At 30.0% G+C, this 14884-nt stretch overlaps 8 protein-coding genes across 8 annotated transcripts; 6 read left to right on the top strand and 2 right to left on the bottom strand.

Annotated features, from left to right (window-relative positions):
- Positions 1–3090: 3090 nt before the first annotated feature.
- On the top strand, positions 3091–5070 carry SCDLUD_003855 (uncharacterized protein; the record flags this gene model as incomplete). The annotated part of the gene is made up of 1 exon (XM_046079313.1): positions 3091–5070. One exon carries the CDS (start codon positions 3091–3093, stop codon positions 5068–5070), a length of 1980 nt encoding a protein of 659 aa, XP_045933508.1.
- Positions 5071–5525: 455 nt separating this feature from the next.
- BIK1 (Bik1p) lies at positions 5526–6719 on the top strand (the record flags this gene model as incomplete). The annotated part of the gene is made up of 1 exon (XM_046079314.1): positions 5526–6719. One exon carries the CDS (start codon positions 5526–5528, stop codon positions 6717–6719), a length of 1194 nt encoding a protein of 397 aa, XP_045933507.1.
- Positions 6720–7507: 788 nt separating this feature from the next.
- On the top strand, positions 7508–9862 carry HIS4 (trifunctional histidinol dehydrogenase/phosphoribosyl-AMP cyclohydrolase/phosphoribosyl-ATP diphosphatase; the record flags this gene model as incomplete). The annotated part of the gene is made up of 1 exon (XM_046076975.1): positions 7508–9862. One exon carries the CDS (start codon positions 7508–7510, stop codon positions 9860–9862), a length of 2355 nt encoding a protein of 784 aa, XP_045933506.1.
- A 538-nt stretch (positions 9863–10400) lies between these two features.
- SDH7 (Sdh7p) lies at positions 10401–10772 on the top strand (the record flags this gene model as incomplete). The annotated part of the gene is made up of 1 exon (XM_046079315.1): positions 10401–10772. The coding sequence occupies one exon, from the start codon at positions 10401–10403 to the stop codon at positions 10770–10772; it is 372 nt and encodes a 123-aa protein (XP_045933505.1).
- Positions 10773–11289: 517 nt separating this feature from the next.
- On the top strand, positions 11290–12234 carry RRP7 (Rrp7p; the record flags this gene model as incomplete). Its single annotated transcript, XM_046079316.1, has 1 exon — positions 11290–12234. The coding sequence occupies one exon, from the start codon at positions 11290–11292 to the stop codon at positions 12232–12234; it is 945 nt and encodes a 314-aa protein (XP_045933504.1).
- Positions 12235–12290: 56 nt separating this feature from the next.
- On the bottom strand, positions 12291–13331 carry STE50 (Ste50p; the record flags this gene model as incomplete). The annotated part of the gene is made up of 1 exon (XM_046079317.1): positions 12291–13331. One exon carries the CDS (start codon positions 13329–13331, stop codon positions 12291–12293), a length of 1041 nt encoding a protein of 346 aa, XP_045933503.1.
- Positions 13332–13666: 335 nt separating this feature from the next.
- Positions 13667–13951, bottom strand: EMI1 (Emi1p; the record flags this gene model as incomplete). The annotated part of the gene is made up of 1 exon (XM_046079318.1): positions 13667–13951. The coding sequence occupies one exon, from the start codon at positions 13949–13951 to the stop codon at positions 13667–13669; it is 285 nt and encodes a 94-aa protein (XP_045933502.1).
- Positions 13952–14428: 477 nt separating this feature from the next.
- On the top strand, positions 14429–14833 carry MXR2 (peptide-methionine (R)-S-oxide reductase; the record flags this gene model as incomplete). The annotated part of the gene is made up of 1 exon (XM_046079319.1): positions 14429–14833. One exon carries the CDS (start codon positions 14429–14431, stop codon positions 14831–14833), a length of 405 nt encoding a protein of 134 aa, XP_045933501.1.
- Between the last annotated feature and the right edge of the window lie 51 nt (positions 14834–14884).

The raw sequence follows: 14884 nt of genomic DNA, 5'->3' as shown, positions 1-14884 counted from the left end.
GCAGCGGTTTGACCTATGAGATTAGAGATAAATGACCATGTTAGGAGTAAATCTAATCGAAAAAAATGAAAAAAAAAAAATTGAAAAAAAAAAAATATATTGCAAGCATTTTATATATTCGGAAGTTTTTAAGGTGCAAACAGAATGAGGTTTTATATCTTTTATAATCATAGGAGTATTAGTAAGCTATTACTAATTGCATTACTAATTTTATAATTACTGTGAATATTGGTAGTAATGAATTATGAAAAGGATAATAAATAAATTACGTTGAAACAGTTCGTTGTCCAATTGGTTACCCAGAGTCGGACCCATTTCTTTATTTTACTGAGATTCATATATTAGATTCTTTACTCACTATTACAAGAATTTACGTGGTAGTTTGTCTTTCGTAAGGGGGGGGGAGTTGATCATATGTTTATTCTTCTTATTCCTGATGGTTACACATTTTCTGTGGTTGACAATCTCTGTATGTTCTTATCATGGAATGCGTCTGGTGTTATATATGTAATATTATATAGCTGTTATTTATTATTGTAATCGTGTTCTTGATATTATTTGTATGCATTTCATACGGTGGGCCATATGCCCTAACAAATTAAAAACAAAAAAAAAAGGTAGTGTTGATACCGAGTTCGGGTGTGCTTGGAAACGAAGGGCGTATTTCGGTATTAATATGGAAGAAATTACTCAAGAAAGGGATAATATCAATCCCGAATTTGTCATTCGTTAATCCCGAAATTTGGGTATAAGGCTAGGAGTATTAATAAAGTTATTATTACAGTTTTTTTTTTTTTTTTTTTTTTTTTCCTTTTTGTTGCTGTTGTTGAATATATCTGTATATTTGTATTTCGGTGATTAAATGTTATGAATGATCATGTTCCTAAGGAAAATAAAAAAAACATAGATACATATATTTATGAATATGTAAAACCTATGAATTTTTTTTTTTTTTTTTGTTGAGTCCCTGTGAATAGTATGAGTAAAGGTGGTAACACAATTAATGAAAATAAAACACAGAAATCGTTTATTAGTTATTTTAATGTTTCCTTTGAATAAATATACCTCAAGGCTCTATTTTTATGATCTCTAGCCTCACAATTAATTAACATTTATGCTTTTGCACTACTAAATAGTAGATCTAAGCATATTTTTTGTGAGCGTATATGTGTTATGATCTTTGGCGGAAGGCAAGACTACGACAAACTACTGTAAAGGGGAAAAAATTATACACGAAAATTATAATACACATATGTGTGTATTATAAAAAAGGCCCAGCATAAATAAAATTCGCAATTTTTTATAATTTTGTAATTTTGTAATTTTGTAATTTTGTATTTTTTTTTTTTGGAAAAAAGGTCAAAAAAAAATTACAAAATACTTTGTGTATTATAATGCAAACCCAAGTGATTTAACCTCTTGTTCAGATACGAGAAAATATAACTTACCACTTTAAAAGGTATACAAGTAAAATAATATAAACAAAAAAATATTTACCTTTTTTCATGACTTCTGTTTTTTTGAACAATAATAACAAGATGTTCCTCTAAAGAAAGGTTCTATTGTTAGTTGCACTCACCCTCGATGTTTTTGACTTGGTTTTTTTTTTTTTTTTTTTTTTAGGAAATTTATGATCTCTTTGGTTATATGTAACTTTTATAGATAAATGAGGAGGTTATTACCCTCGTTTAATAATACGAGGCAGTTTCTGTACGAATTATGTACAACAAAGTATGCTCTTGTTGTTATAAATAAAAAAAAAAAGTTTTTTTTTTTTTCCTATGCCTTTATAATACTCTTATAAGTAGGGGTTTGTTAATATACTTTGGTCACATAAACTAAAATGGTATGCGTATAGCACTTTAAGATAATTCATTTTTAACCAAATTTCCTAAAGAGAAAAGCATAACACATAAAGTAAAAGTAAATTGTGTAATATATGTTGTTCCTTATGTTTAAAGTAAACAGGATATTATACGGTCAAAAAGGGTTATCTAATATTCCTTTTTTTACCCGTGGAATAATGCAGTAATATATAATAATCCTTCCGAATATTAATGCAAGCACAATGTGAACCGCATTAGTACACAAGAATTTGATTTGCTCAGTAGTATGTATGTAGCATATACGATTTATTTCATAGTTGGCATTGCAGAGAATCACATAGAATGCTATGCTAGATAACTTAATTGCAATCGATTGTTAGTAAAGACGTACGTACCAAATATTCGGGTTGTAATTATTAGAGAATTTTAATGTTTTTTTTTTTTTTGGACCTTTCAAATTTCTTTTTTTTTTTTTAATTTTGAAAGAAAAAGAATTAAAAAAAAAAAATATTATATACTTTTAAATATATAACTAGCGGAATAATACATAGCATGAGGAGGAATTTTTTTTTTTTTTAAATTGGTTAAAAAGCCTAATAATATTCTGTAGTTCCTTGATTCCACAAAAAAAACTAATAAATAGTTCTATATACATAGGATCTTCGTAATTTTGTTGATATATAGGAGATCTTTGTTTATTTTACATTCAGATGTAATATATTTGTTTGTTTATTTTTTTTTTTTTATTGATAAAATATATTTAATTTAATTAACTAATCTAATTATTTATTTGATGTAGTAAATCTATTTATCTATGTATTATTTTGTTTACTATTGTTTCTTTAACATAGATTGTATTTCCTTTGCGGTGTTGTAACAATTATTACAACTTTTATTGTTATTTTGGTTATTATTATTAATAGCATTTATAGTACCAATTCTATTGCTATTACCAGTATTTTACGAATGTCAATTTTAAATTAATTTATCCCCTTCAGTATCCTCAAATTTATCATTTTATTTTTTCATTTTATTTTATTTTATTTTATTTTATTTTATTAATTTTTTTTTTTTTTTTTTTTGTTGACGAAGACATTTAAATGAAGAACTGTTCATGTTCAAATTTCTCAGGAGTAAGGAAAAAAAATTTTTTTTTCATTTGCTGGTATATTGAGATGTTCCTAGGAAGGCATTCAATTAAAAAGAATAAGTGACAACAGCAATTTATACATACAAAAGAAAAAAAAAAAAAAAAAAAAAAGATATGGTGCCTATAAGTTTAATAGTGTTGGTTTTTGTTTTTTTGGCTCCACAACAATTAACGTCAGTTCAGGCTCGAGAATGTTCTACCGTAGAGGCTGTTTATGAAAGGTTTTATATTAATCCCAGTACTTCTTCAACTGTGCTGCCCACTAGTACTTTTGACTCTTCTAGTTCTAACATTTATAGCTCGGACATACAGTCAAGTACTGGTGTCTCCTTGCCCATTAGTAGCAGCGTTTATAGCTCAAAAAATATAGTCAAATATAGTAATTCTTCATACGCAGTTCAAAGTTCAAGTTATATACCAGCCACCTCATTTAATTTACCTAAGAGTAGCAGTCAGCCATCTAATGATATTATTTCAAGTATCCTTTCTTCTTCTTTGATTAATACGAATCCAACGAGATTAACCAGCACAATTAATAGCGTAATATCTACGAAAAGATTTATAACAGATAGTACACCATCCACGACATCGTCTGCTACTTTTACCACTAGTACGTTTAGTGATGCTCCAATATTAAGCTCTTCTGCTACGAGCTTATCCGTTTTTAGTAGTTTCAGTCCCAGCTCCTCCATCTTAAACTCACAGATTGCTAGTTCTTCAAGTTCTTCTGGTCATTTAAACTCTTTTAGTTCTAGTTCAACCCCATCTAGTTCCTCTAGTTCAATTCCATCTAGTTCTTCTAGTTCAACCCCATCTAGTTCCTCTAGTACAATTCTATCTAGTTCCTCTAGTTCTTCTAGTTCAATTCCATCTAGTTCCTCTAGTACAATTCTATCTAGTTCCTCTAGTTCTTCTAGTTCAATTCCATCTAGTTCCTCTAGTACAATTCTATCTAGTTCCTCTAGTTCCTCTAGTTCAACCCCATCTAGTTCCTCTAGTACAATTCTATCTAGTTCCTCTAGTTCTTCTAGTTCAACCCCATCTAGTTCCTCTAGTTCAATTCAATCTAGTTCCTCTAGTTCAATTCTATCTAGTTCCTCTAGTTTTTCTAGTTCAACCCCATCTAGTTCCTCTAGTTCAAGCTCAAGTAGTTCTTCTAGTTCAATTCCATCTAGTTCTTCTAGTTCAATTCCATCTAGTTCTTCTAGTTCAATTCCATCTAGTTCTTCTAGTTCAATTCCATCTAGTTCTTCTAGTTCTTCTAGTTCAAGCTCATCTAGTTCCTCTAGTACTATCACTAGCTCCTCTGGTACTATCACTAGCTCCTCTGGTACTATCACTAGCCCCTCTAGTACTATCACTAGTTCATCTAGTACTATCACTAGCTCAAGTTTATCTACTATTAGTTCCACTTCAATCCCATCTAGCTCCTCAATATCTAGTTTATCTTCTACCACTAGTTCGTCTACTAAGGGAGCAAGCACCACCTCCGCAACTTCTTCGTCGTTGTTTTCCTCATCTAGTTCGTCTTCGACCGCTAGTTCGTCACAAACTCTAGATGCTACTACAGCTCAGGCAATTCTAGATTTAACTAATTATTATCGTTCCTTACATGAAGATACCCCAGAAATGGAATGGGATGATGATTTGAGTGCTTTGGCTTATTCTTGGATTGAATATTTGAATACCAATGATGCTGCCAACGATCCTTGTAGTCATAATTTGGAACATTCTCCAAATTCGTTTAGAAATGGGGCCGGGGAAAATTTAGCAGCTGGTTCTGGTGACGATTACCTTGGCTTAGTTACATTATGGTATAATGAAGGTCAATACTATAATTATTCTAACCCATCTCTATACGGTGGCCCTGATAATGAAGAGTTGGGTCATTTTACTCAATTAGTTTGGGCCGGCAGTACTAAGTTAGGATGTGCTGTTAATGTTTGCGCAGATGACTACTATGGTGAAGACTGGACTTATTTGATTTGTGAATATTATCCAGCTGGTAATATGTTGGTTGATGGTATTAATGATGAATGGTATTTGTTTAGAAAAAATGTTCTACCGCTAAAAAGTAGTAGTGATGAGTTGTAATTTTTCATTTCTGTTTAATTTATCTCAAGTCTATCTCTATGAAAAAAAAATGAAAACTTTTTTATTTTATTTTACTTTATTTTATTTTCTTGCTCTTTATGAGTGGTATAATATATATATATATATATTTTTATAACGAATTAATTACCTTAAGCTTAAAAAGGGCAATGTTTGGCAGTACTACAAATGTGAATTTTTGTAGTTCAATTACATTTACCTTCATATCCTTTGTCCGAATGTCCGAAAATGTAATAAAAGGATTGATTATTTTAATATTTCTTTTTTTAATTTTTTCTTTAGTTTTTCGTGTTGTTTATTTATTTATTTATTTATTTGTTAAAAAAAAATAAAATAAAATAGTTATAATATCACACTACATAGCATAGCTACTGTTAACAAAATACAAAAGTTTATAACATCCTTTCTGCTTCTTTCCAACAACATAAAGTAAAATTATGGAAGTGTATAAATCATACATTAATTCAATTATAAACATTCCAAATATAGGAAGGGGGAAATTGAAATATATAGGCCAAGTAGAAAATAAACAAGGAATTTTTTGTGGTTTTGATCTATTGGGACCCAATTTAGGTAAGAACGATGGAAGTTTCAATGGGAAAAAGTATTTTGATGTAGAATACGTTAAAAGTGGCTTATTTGTACAATTTATTAAAATCCAGCCCTTACTGGATCAACAGAACCAGCATTATAGTCTTAATAATAACAGTGTAAATAGGGGATTCTCCACACCAAACAGAAATAGCAATGGCGCTAATCCAACTACCACAAGCAGTAGCAGGTCGAGTAGTGTAATTAAAACCAGCAATATTAATAACATTGGTAATAATAACAATAATCCTACTGTCCCTTCCTTTGATGAAAAATATTATCAAAATGAAATTCTAAAATATCAAACTTTGTTAAATGATCAAAGTGTCATATTAGAGGAGATTCAACCTTGCATAGATCAATATGAGAAAAGATTAACCGAATTGGAAACCGAAAATAAATTATTAAAGGAAACTTTAGCTTCGGAGAGAAGTAATAGTAAAGAACAAAAGGATATGCTAGAAAATGAGCATGAACAATTAATGAGTCTAGTAGATAGTTTGCATGTACAGATTAAATCGATTCAAGAAAGTCAAATACAGATACAAGATAAAGATGGAGACGAGGATTTCATGAAATATAAACAAGAGCAGGAACTTTATAAAAAAAAATGGGAAAAGGAAAGAGATTCTTTACAAATGCACATTAATTCCTTGAATACAGAATATACCAATTTGAATAAAGAACTATTGGAAAACGAACAAAAGTATAAAGCAGAGATTGAAGATTTAACCAAAAAGTTAAATAGTTTGAACAGTGGTAACAAACATAATTCTAACAGTACAAATGTCGACACAACAGAGGTATCGAATACTAAATACATAGATACAGTTGAAAACATTCAAAATATGAACAAACACGAAAAACAATACAATACTGCTTCCACCGCAATAATACAATCACCCTTCCCCAAAACACCAATAACTTCAACAAATAACAACAAGAAAGATCTTCCCACCGCTTCTGTAAGCGATAGACCTATGTGGTGCGCTTTATGTGAAAGAACTGGTCATGAAAGTATAGATTGTCCCTTCGAATAATGGTTATACTTTTGTAAAGTATACTATTTTTTTTTTTTTTTTTTTGGAAAAAAAAAAGTCATTTAGCCTTCTTTTGTCCTTTTTATATGTATGTTGCACAAATGAACTACATGTCTTGTCGCATTAAATCTATTTTAAAAGATTTATATCTAATAAATGGATGCATTTACTCAAGTTTTTATTTTATCTTTATTCGATTATCTACTGCTTTACAAGACACTTAGTCACTAGTGATGTATGTTTATAGAAATTACACAGCAGATTAGTCAAAAGAAGTGTATATGTTTTAGATGTATGAGTATATATTGATCTAAAAGATAGCAAAGAAAAAGAAAGAACTACAAAGAAGGTTGTTTATTTCTTAGAGGTTTGTAATTTCCAGTAGTGAAAAAGTGTATTCTCCTTTTTCTCTCTTTTTCTCTTTTTTTTTTTTTTTTTTTTTTTCTTTCATTAACTCAAAATAAAAGAAGAAAAAAAAATTAGTCATTTTGAAATTTTTTAAATAAAAAAAAAAAAAAAAAAAAAAAAAAAATTCTCTCGAGCTTTTTCGTTGCAGGCGGTCATTTTTTTTTTTTTTTTTTTTTTTTTTAATTTATTTTATTTTTCGATTAATTGATTAAAAATACACATATATATATATATATGATACACTATGCATCTTTTCGTTATTTTTCTTTAATGGTAATCAGTATTCTAACTTTCATTCTCTTTATTTTTTGTAATGTTAATAATAAATATAAACTATACACACACAGAATTATCATAAAAAAAAAAAACACTTACAAACCATGGGTCTACCATTTGCTCCATTATACTCTTCAATTGAAGACATTGAAAAATATATTAATAAATATAAATATACAGGTAACGCAGTATTGGACAATTCTAAAATCAGCGTTGAACAATTTAAAAGTTTTATTTCCAAATATTGCACTATTAATACTATCTACGCAATCAATGTTTCAGATAGTAATACGGCTATTGAATTGTTAAACAATGGTGTTTACCAATTGGTTGATTTTGATGTTTCAACTTCCACTGACATTCCAGCCAGTCGTTTGATTAGTAGTAGTAAGGATATCAAAATCATCAATCCTGGAGCTACAGATTTAAGTGCCGAATTGTTGAAATATTTGAAAACTGATAGAGCAGATGGTTTATATACCACAGTTGTTGTTGATGAGTACGAAAGATGTCTAGGTTTAGTTTATTCTAGCAAGGAGTCGATTGAAAAGGCTATTTCTTTAGGTCAAGGTATCTACTACTCCAGATCTAGAAATGAGGTGTGGTATAAGGGTGCGACCAGCGGGCATGTGCAAGAATTGCTTAGGTTTGATTTTGATTGTGATGGTGATGCTTTGAAGTTTGTTGTTAAGCAAAGCGGAGAATTCTGCCATGTTCCATCTCAAAAAAGTTGTTTTGGTTCTTTTGGATACGGGTTTTATGAGTTGGAGTCTGTTTTAAAGGATAGGTTAGTAAACGCTGCTCCCAATTCGTATACTCGCAGATTATTCAATGATGAAGAATTATTGCACGCCAAAATTAGGGAAGAAGCCCAAGAATTAGTTGATGCCAAAGATAAAGATGAAATTTCATGGGAATGTGCCGATTTAATATATTTTGCCTTTGTTAAATTGATCAAAAACGGGGTTTCCTTAAAAGATGTTGAAAAGAATTTACAATTGAAAAACTTGAAAACTATTAAAAGAAAGGGAGATGCTAAACCTGAATTCTTAGTATCTAGTGGCAGTGCTAGCGCCAGTAATGGTAGCAAATCCAATACTAGTACTAGTACTAGTACCGTAGGTGGACCTATTCACTTAAACGTTGTTAAATGTAGTGATAAAGAAGCAGTAGAAAAGGCTTTTGTCAGACCGATTCAAGACACAGAGAGTATTATGTCATTAGTAAAGCCAATTGTAGAAAACGTAAAGACCAATGGTGATAAAGCTATCTTGGAATACACCAGCAAGTTTGATAAAGTTGAACTAACAACGCCGATATTGGAAGCACCATTCCCAGAAGAATATTCTAATTCACTAAGCGACGAAATCAAAGGCGCCTTAGATTTAAGCATTGCTAATGTTGAAAAGTTCCACAAGGCGCAATTGCAGTTGGAAGTTATGAATGTTGAAACGCAACCTGGTGTTATTTGTTCTAGGTTCCCCAGACCTATTGAAAAGGTTGGTTGTTATATTCCTGGTGGTACAGCAATTTTGCCCTCAACTGCGCTAATGTTGGGTGTCCCGGCTAAAGTGGCCAATTGTAAAGAAATTGTCTTTGCTTCCCCACCTGGCAAGAATGGGAAACTTAGTGCTGAAGTTGTTTATGTTGCCTCTAAAGTTGGATGTTCAAAGATTGTCATGGCTGGTGGTGCGCAAGCTGTTGCTGCCATGGCCTATGGTACTGAAAGTGTTCCTAAAGTTGACAAAATCTTGGGTCCTGGTAATCAATTTGTTACAGCTGCTAAAATGTTAGTTAACAATGACACTAGTGCTCTATGTTCTATTGATATGCCAGCTGGTCCAAGTGAAGTGTTGGTAATTGCTGATAACACTTCAGATGTTGATTTTGTTGCCAGTGATTTATTGTCACAAGCAGAGCACGGGGTTGATTCACAAGTTATTTTAGTTGGTGTTAATTTAAGTGATGATTACGTTACTAGATTGCAAAAGGCTGTTGACCAACAAGCCAACAACTTGCCACGTGTGGAAATTGTAAGAAAGTGTATTGAGCATAGTACTATTGTGTTATGTAATGATTATGAAAGCGCATTTGAAATGTCTAATAAGTATGCACCAGAACATTTAATTTTACAGATTGAAAATGCAGAAGATTATGTTAAATTGGTGGATAATGCCGGGTCTGTTTTTGTTGGGGCCTATACCCCTGAAAGTTGTGGTGATTATAGCAGTGGTACTAACCATACTTTACCAACTTATGGTTATGCCAGACAATATAGTGGTGTTAACACGTCTACCTTTCAGAAGTTTATTACTGCACAATATGTTACACCAAAGGGTTTGGACAATATTGGTAAAGCAGTTATGTGTGTTGCTAAAGTAGAAGGCTTAGATGGACATAGAAACGCTGTTAAAATTAGAATGAGTAAATTGGGTTTACTACCAAAACATTTTGTATAAGTCACATGACCATATGTATGGTATATATATATATATATATATATATATTTATTTATGTATACAGCGATTAATAAAATGGTAATTTTGTTGATTTGCCGATAAAGTAATATTGCTTTGAGGGGCAGGCTAAACACCTGTATATTATCATTAGTATTAGTTATTATGACGTGACAAATAATAATAATAATAATAATACTAAGTGGATATTTTGAATGACTTGGTGCCGGCCATTCCTTCTGTGCGGGGGAGTAGCGCTAGTTTTTATATTCTTTCTTTTCTTGCTTTGTGCGTGAGAAAAGAAGGGGGAAAGAAAGGGAAAAAATATATGATTAAAATACGCACAACACTTTTCTTTTTTTTTTTTTTGGTGTGATTTAATATTTATATTACCGTTTGAATTAGTCACACCTAAAATAATTCACTGAATATTATTAGATCGTTTTTGTCATATTTATATATAAAGAGATTAAATTGGAAGTGGTAATATATTCATTAAAAAAATTAAAAAATTAAAAAAAGGAAAAAAAACCAGCAAAAAATGAAACAAACTTCTCTAACTTTACTAAGAGCCCATAAACCTTTGGCAAGAATGAGGAATATCAAACCATTAATACCACCATTGCAATTATACAGAAAAATATTAAGAGAACATAAGAACTTACCAAAATTACAAAGAGATTTGGGTGATAAATATGTTAAAAATGAATTCAAGTTACATAAAGAATCTTCTAATCCATTACATATAGTTGGTTTTTTGACTAGTTGGCAAGATTATCTACATATCATCACTAATGGTGAGTGGGTTGAAGGTACATTGAGTTCAACAACTTTAGATAAAATGTCTCCGGAACAAGTGTCTCAATTATACGAATTAATGAAAGAAACGCAAAAGGGTAAACATACATTGTAGGTATTGTTCATTATTATTATTATTGTTTACATATGTATATTATCTAATTAATATTATTCTTTATTCTCTTTTTTTTTTTTTTTTTTTTCTCTTAGTATAATATTGTCATATTGTCCGGAAACTTAATTCAATCCGATGTTCCGGAAATCTCCGAATGAACATTTCTTTTTTTTTTTTTTTTTTTTTTTCTTTCTTTTTTTTTTTCCTTTTTTGGTCGGAGACACGGCCGAAATTTTTCTTCGTTATTTTCTAAGATTATAAAAATGGTAAATTTTTTTTTCGCTCTCTTATTCTTCCTTTCGTTCTCTTTTTTCTTTTTTCTTTTTTTTTTTTTCTTTTTTTTTCACCATTTCAATTATTGCAATATTTACCAAACGTCGAGGCAAAATTCAATAAAAGGATATATAAACTTTAACATAGTACAATAGCTTCAAAGCTGAATTGAAAAACAACAGCTACGTGGATATCAAAATAATAAGATTAAACCAATAAAAAAAAAAATATATATCTATTGAAAATGACTGTTAAATTAATGAAAAATGGGTTTTTAGTTATACCATTTATTTTACCGAATAATAATAATAATAATAATAATAAAAATAATAAAAATACGACACACTATATATACATCAAAGAGCATACACAATCTAGCTCCAAGGAAGAGGAATCTGCTTGTTTGTTTGTTATAAATTTACCGTTACTATCACATTTAGAAATTGTCAAAAAAAATTTCAATAAAATATTTCAACTATACAATACACAGGCCATAATGGAAACTTTATTATATGATGATGAGTTCAAAGTTAAGGAAATAGATTTGAATTTTCTAACAAGTGATTTAGATAATGGTCCTGATAAAAACTTGACCAGATTTTTACCGCATAATACTTGTTTGCTTAAATTCATTGACCAAGAAAATTTGGACAACGCATTTACTTCATTAAAGAAATATAGTAACGATAGTAACCTAAAGAAAAAAAATACGAAAATGCACACATTACAGAAATGGGACGGGATACCTTCCCCAAGCATAAAAGATTTTATTAACTTTTATAAACCTTTGGATGTGGAATATTTGAAAAAAGACATTAATGAAAATATGAAATATTTTGAAATGAAAGAACAAGAGGCTATGGAAAAGTTGGATCAGGCTAGTAGTATTGTGGATGAGGATGGTTTTACCTTGGTTGTGGGAAAAAATACTAAAAATTTAAATAGCATTAGAAGACGTATAATGAATAAAAATCCATTGACTAAATATGAAACAATGGCAGGTAATAAAATTGTTAAAAAAAATACAACAAGTAATAACAAAAAAGACAAAGTTAAACTAGATTTTTATAGATTCCAAGTTAGGGAACGTAAAAAGCAAGAAATTAATGAGTTGTTGAAAAAATTTAAGCAAGATCAAGAAAAAATAAAGGAAATGAAAACACAAAGAAGATTTAATCCCTATCGTTAATATATATATATATATATACTTAGAAATAATAGCAGCTGTAATACAAATTTATTACTTTATAATCTTCCCCCAGGTGTTATATCTGGATTAGATCCCGATATCCCGGTAGTTCCACCATTAGACGTTACAAAATATTCGTCATCTTTCTGTCTTAACATTATGGCAGGGTGTAATCCCTGCTGTTTTAAACTTTTAAATATCGTAACCGGTTTTTCATCAGCATGTAAAATGCGTTCTTTGTCTCCGTAACATATAATTAGTACATAGTCCCTCCAATCTTGGTCGTCCAAATTATGTTTTTTCATTGCATGTCGTAGTACTTTTTCACAGGAATCTTCCTTTGATGCCCTCAATTGTTTCAAAGGTTCAATACTATTATTATGCTTATTATCACCGGCTGATGTTTTTGTAATCACTGGATTGATTGGTGTTATTTTAACATCACTATTTCCAGTAGATCCTCTGATTAATTGTGGTGGTTTGGCCATAATGATGTTGGTATTATTTTTAGCAGTAAAAGACTCTTGATGTTGTATACCCGTAGGGGACGAATTATTATTGGTATTAGGGTTATTAGCAGTGTCATTAATGCTCTGTTCATTATTTGAAGACGATGACTTAATTAATTCCAAAACATCTACTCGTAATTTATTATATTGACTTTGAAAATCTTGCAATTTATCACTCAATACCCTATAAACAGCTTGCAAATTAACCAGCATCAAATCTTCTTCATTGTAAATGGTACTATTTTCTGTAGCAAGTTTCTTATTTTGTTTATCTCTTGATATGATTCCCTGTATGGCTCTATTAATTTGTAGTTTCATTTGCACAGCGTCTTTCAAGTCGTTATTTGTCAATTCTTTGCAATCATCTAAAGATAACTTGACTAAAACGGGGCCATCAATTTTATTTTCTCTCAAGTTAACTATAACAGATTCTGGATAAATATTAGTATGAATATTGCTAGTAGTAGTTTTGTACACTAATTCATACCACTTAACAACATCATCAATAGACCACGTGTAGACATCCTTAGTGTTTAAATAATCGTCAATATTGGAAGGAGTAGTTATTTTGTTATTGTCACTTGACATTAAACTTGGGGTGTTGATTTATTTATTTGATTATAAATGGTTTAATCCTGGTTTATTGTTACAAACATTTAAAATTTTTTTTTTTTTCTTTTCTCTATCTCTCTTTCTCTTTTTTTCTCTGTCTCTCTGAAAAGAAAACCAGGAAAAAAAAAAATAAAAAAAAACGAGGCGGGGAAATAATAATAACTGATTGACTTTAAAAATAGTCAAAAATATTACAAATATAAGTCAAATTATATACAACTGTTAAGATTCATTTTTCAAGATTTAATTATAAATCATTGATTAACTATGAACAGGTATTAACACATGGGCATATATATATATACATATAATTACCTTTCTTCCCACACGTCATCGCTTGTACCTCTGTACTTCTTGTTATACTCTAATTCTTTCTTATACCATTCCTGTACTTTAACTGGGTCAGTACTATTAGCTAAGCAAAATTTTAACTTATCGCCTTGTTTTTCACACAAATCAAATTTACCATATCTATAATAATTTCTGAATTGACCACCTATGCTAAAACATTCAGTCAGTTGATCAAAACATTCTGTACAACTCATTGTTGTAGGGTATTTTATGGCTATTTTGCTAGCAACTTTATCAGCAGACATTTATGATGATAGTTACGTGTTATATTTTAGTGAGTAGTGGTATTAGTATATATTTCTATCAATATTACCTTATGAACAACTTGAGAAGATGTGAAACAAATAAATATTATACACGTATTTGCCATTCTTTTTTTTTTTTTTATTTTTTTTTAATTTTTTTATTTTTTAATCCGTTGTCACTTTTTGTATATCTCGGTCTATGCGCACTTCTCTTTTCTACATCTCGGTCTATACGCTCCCCTTTTTCTGTCTTCCCTTACAAAATTAATAATTGATATTTTTATTTCTTTCTTTCTTTCTTTCTTTTTTTCTTTATCTTATTTATAAATAGGAAAAAATTCAAACATCTTCTTATCCTATAAATATAAATAACAGAATAAAAATATGTTAAAAAATCATTGTAAACTTATTACTCGTCGCCCCTACCGGAATATTGTATTTGCTACTATCTTTCCTCAAACACCAAAAAGGCGTATAATGTCCAACAACAACAAAAATAGTAAATGGAATCCCAGTTTAACTCAAGAACAACTATTGGTGTTGAGAGATAAATATACAGAAAGACCACATACGGGTGCATATTTATATAATAAAGAAGAAGGTATTTATCACTGTGCAAATTGTAATTCTCCCCTATATAAAAGTGACACTAAATTTGAGTCTGGTTGTGGCTGGCCGAGTTTTTATGAAGAAATACCCAACAGTCTAAAGTACAATTTAGATTCTTCTCAAGGTATGGAAAGAGTAGAAATATGTTGTAAAAATTGTGATGGCCATTTAGGACATGTTTTTAAAGGTGAAGGATGGGACAAACAATTAGGTTTGCCTAAAGACATCAGGCATTGTGTAAACAGTGCTTCTTTAAAGTTCAAACACAAATAGTTTGACAGTTTTTTGTTTATTGATACATTATATATATATATACGTAGACTT

This window comes from Saccharomycodes ludwigii, chromosome V (genome assembly GCF_020623625.1).
Source record: "Saccharomycodes ludwigii strain NBRC 1722 chromosome V, whole genome shotgun sequence".
In the NCBI taxonomy this organism is placed as follows: Eukaryota; Fungi; Ascomycota; class Saccharomycetes; order Saccharomycodales; family Saccharomycodaceae; genus Saccharomycodes; species Saccharomycodes ludwigii.
Note: the sequence above shows the minus strand (reverse complement) of the source record. Positions and strands in the feature narration are given on the sequence as shown.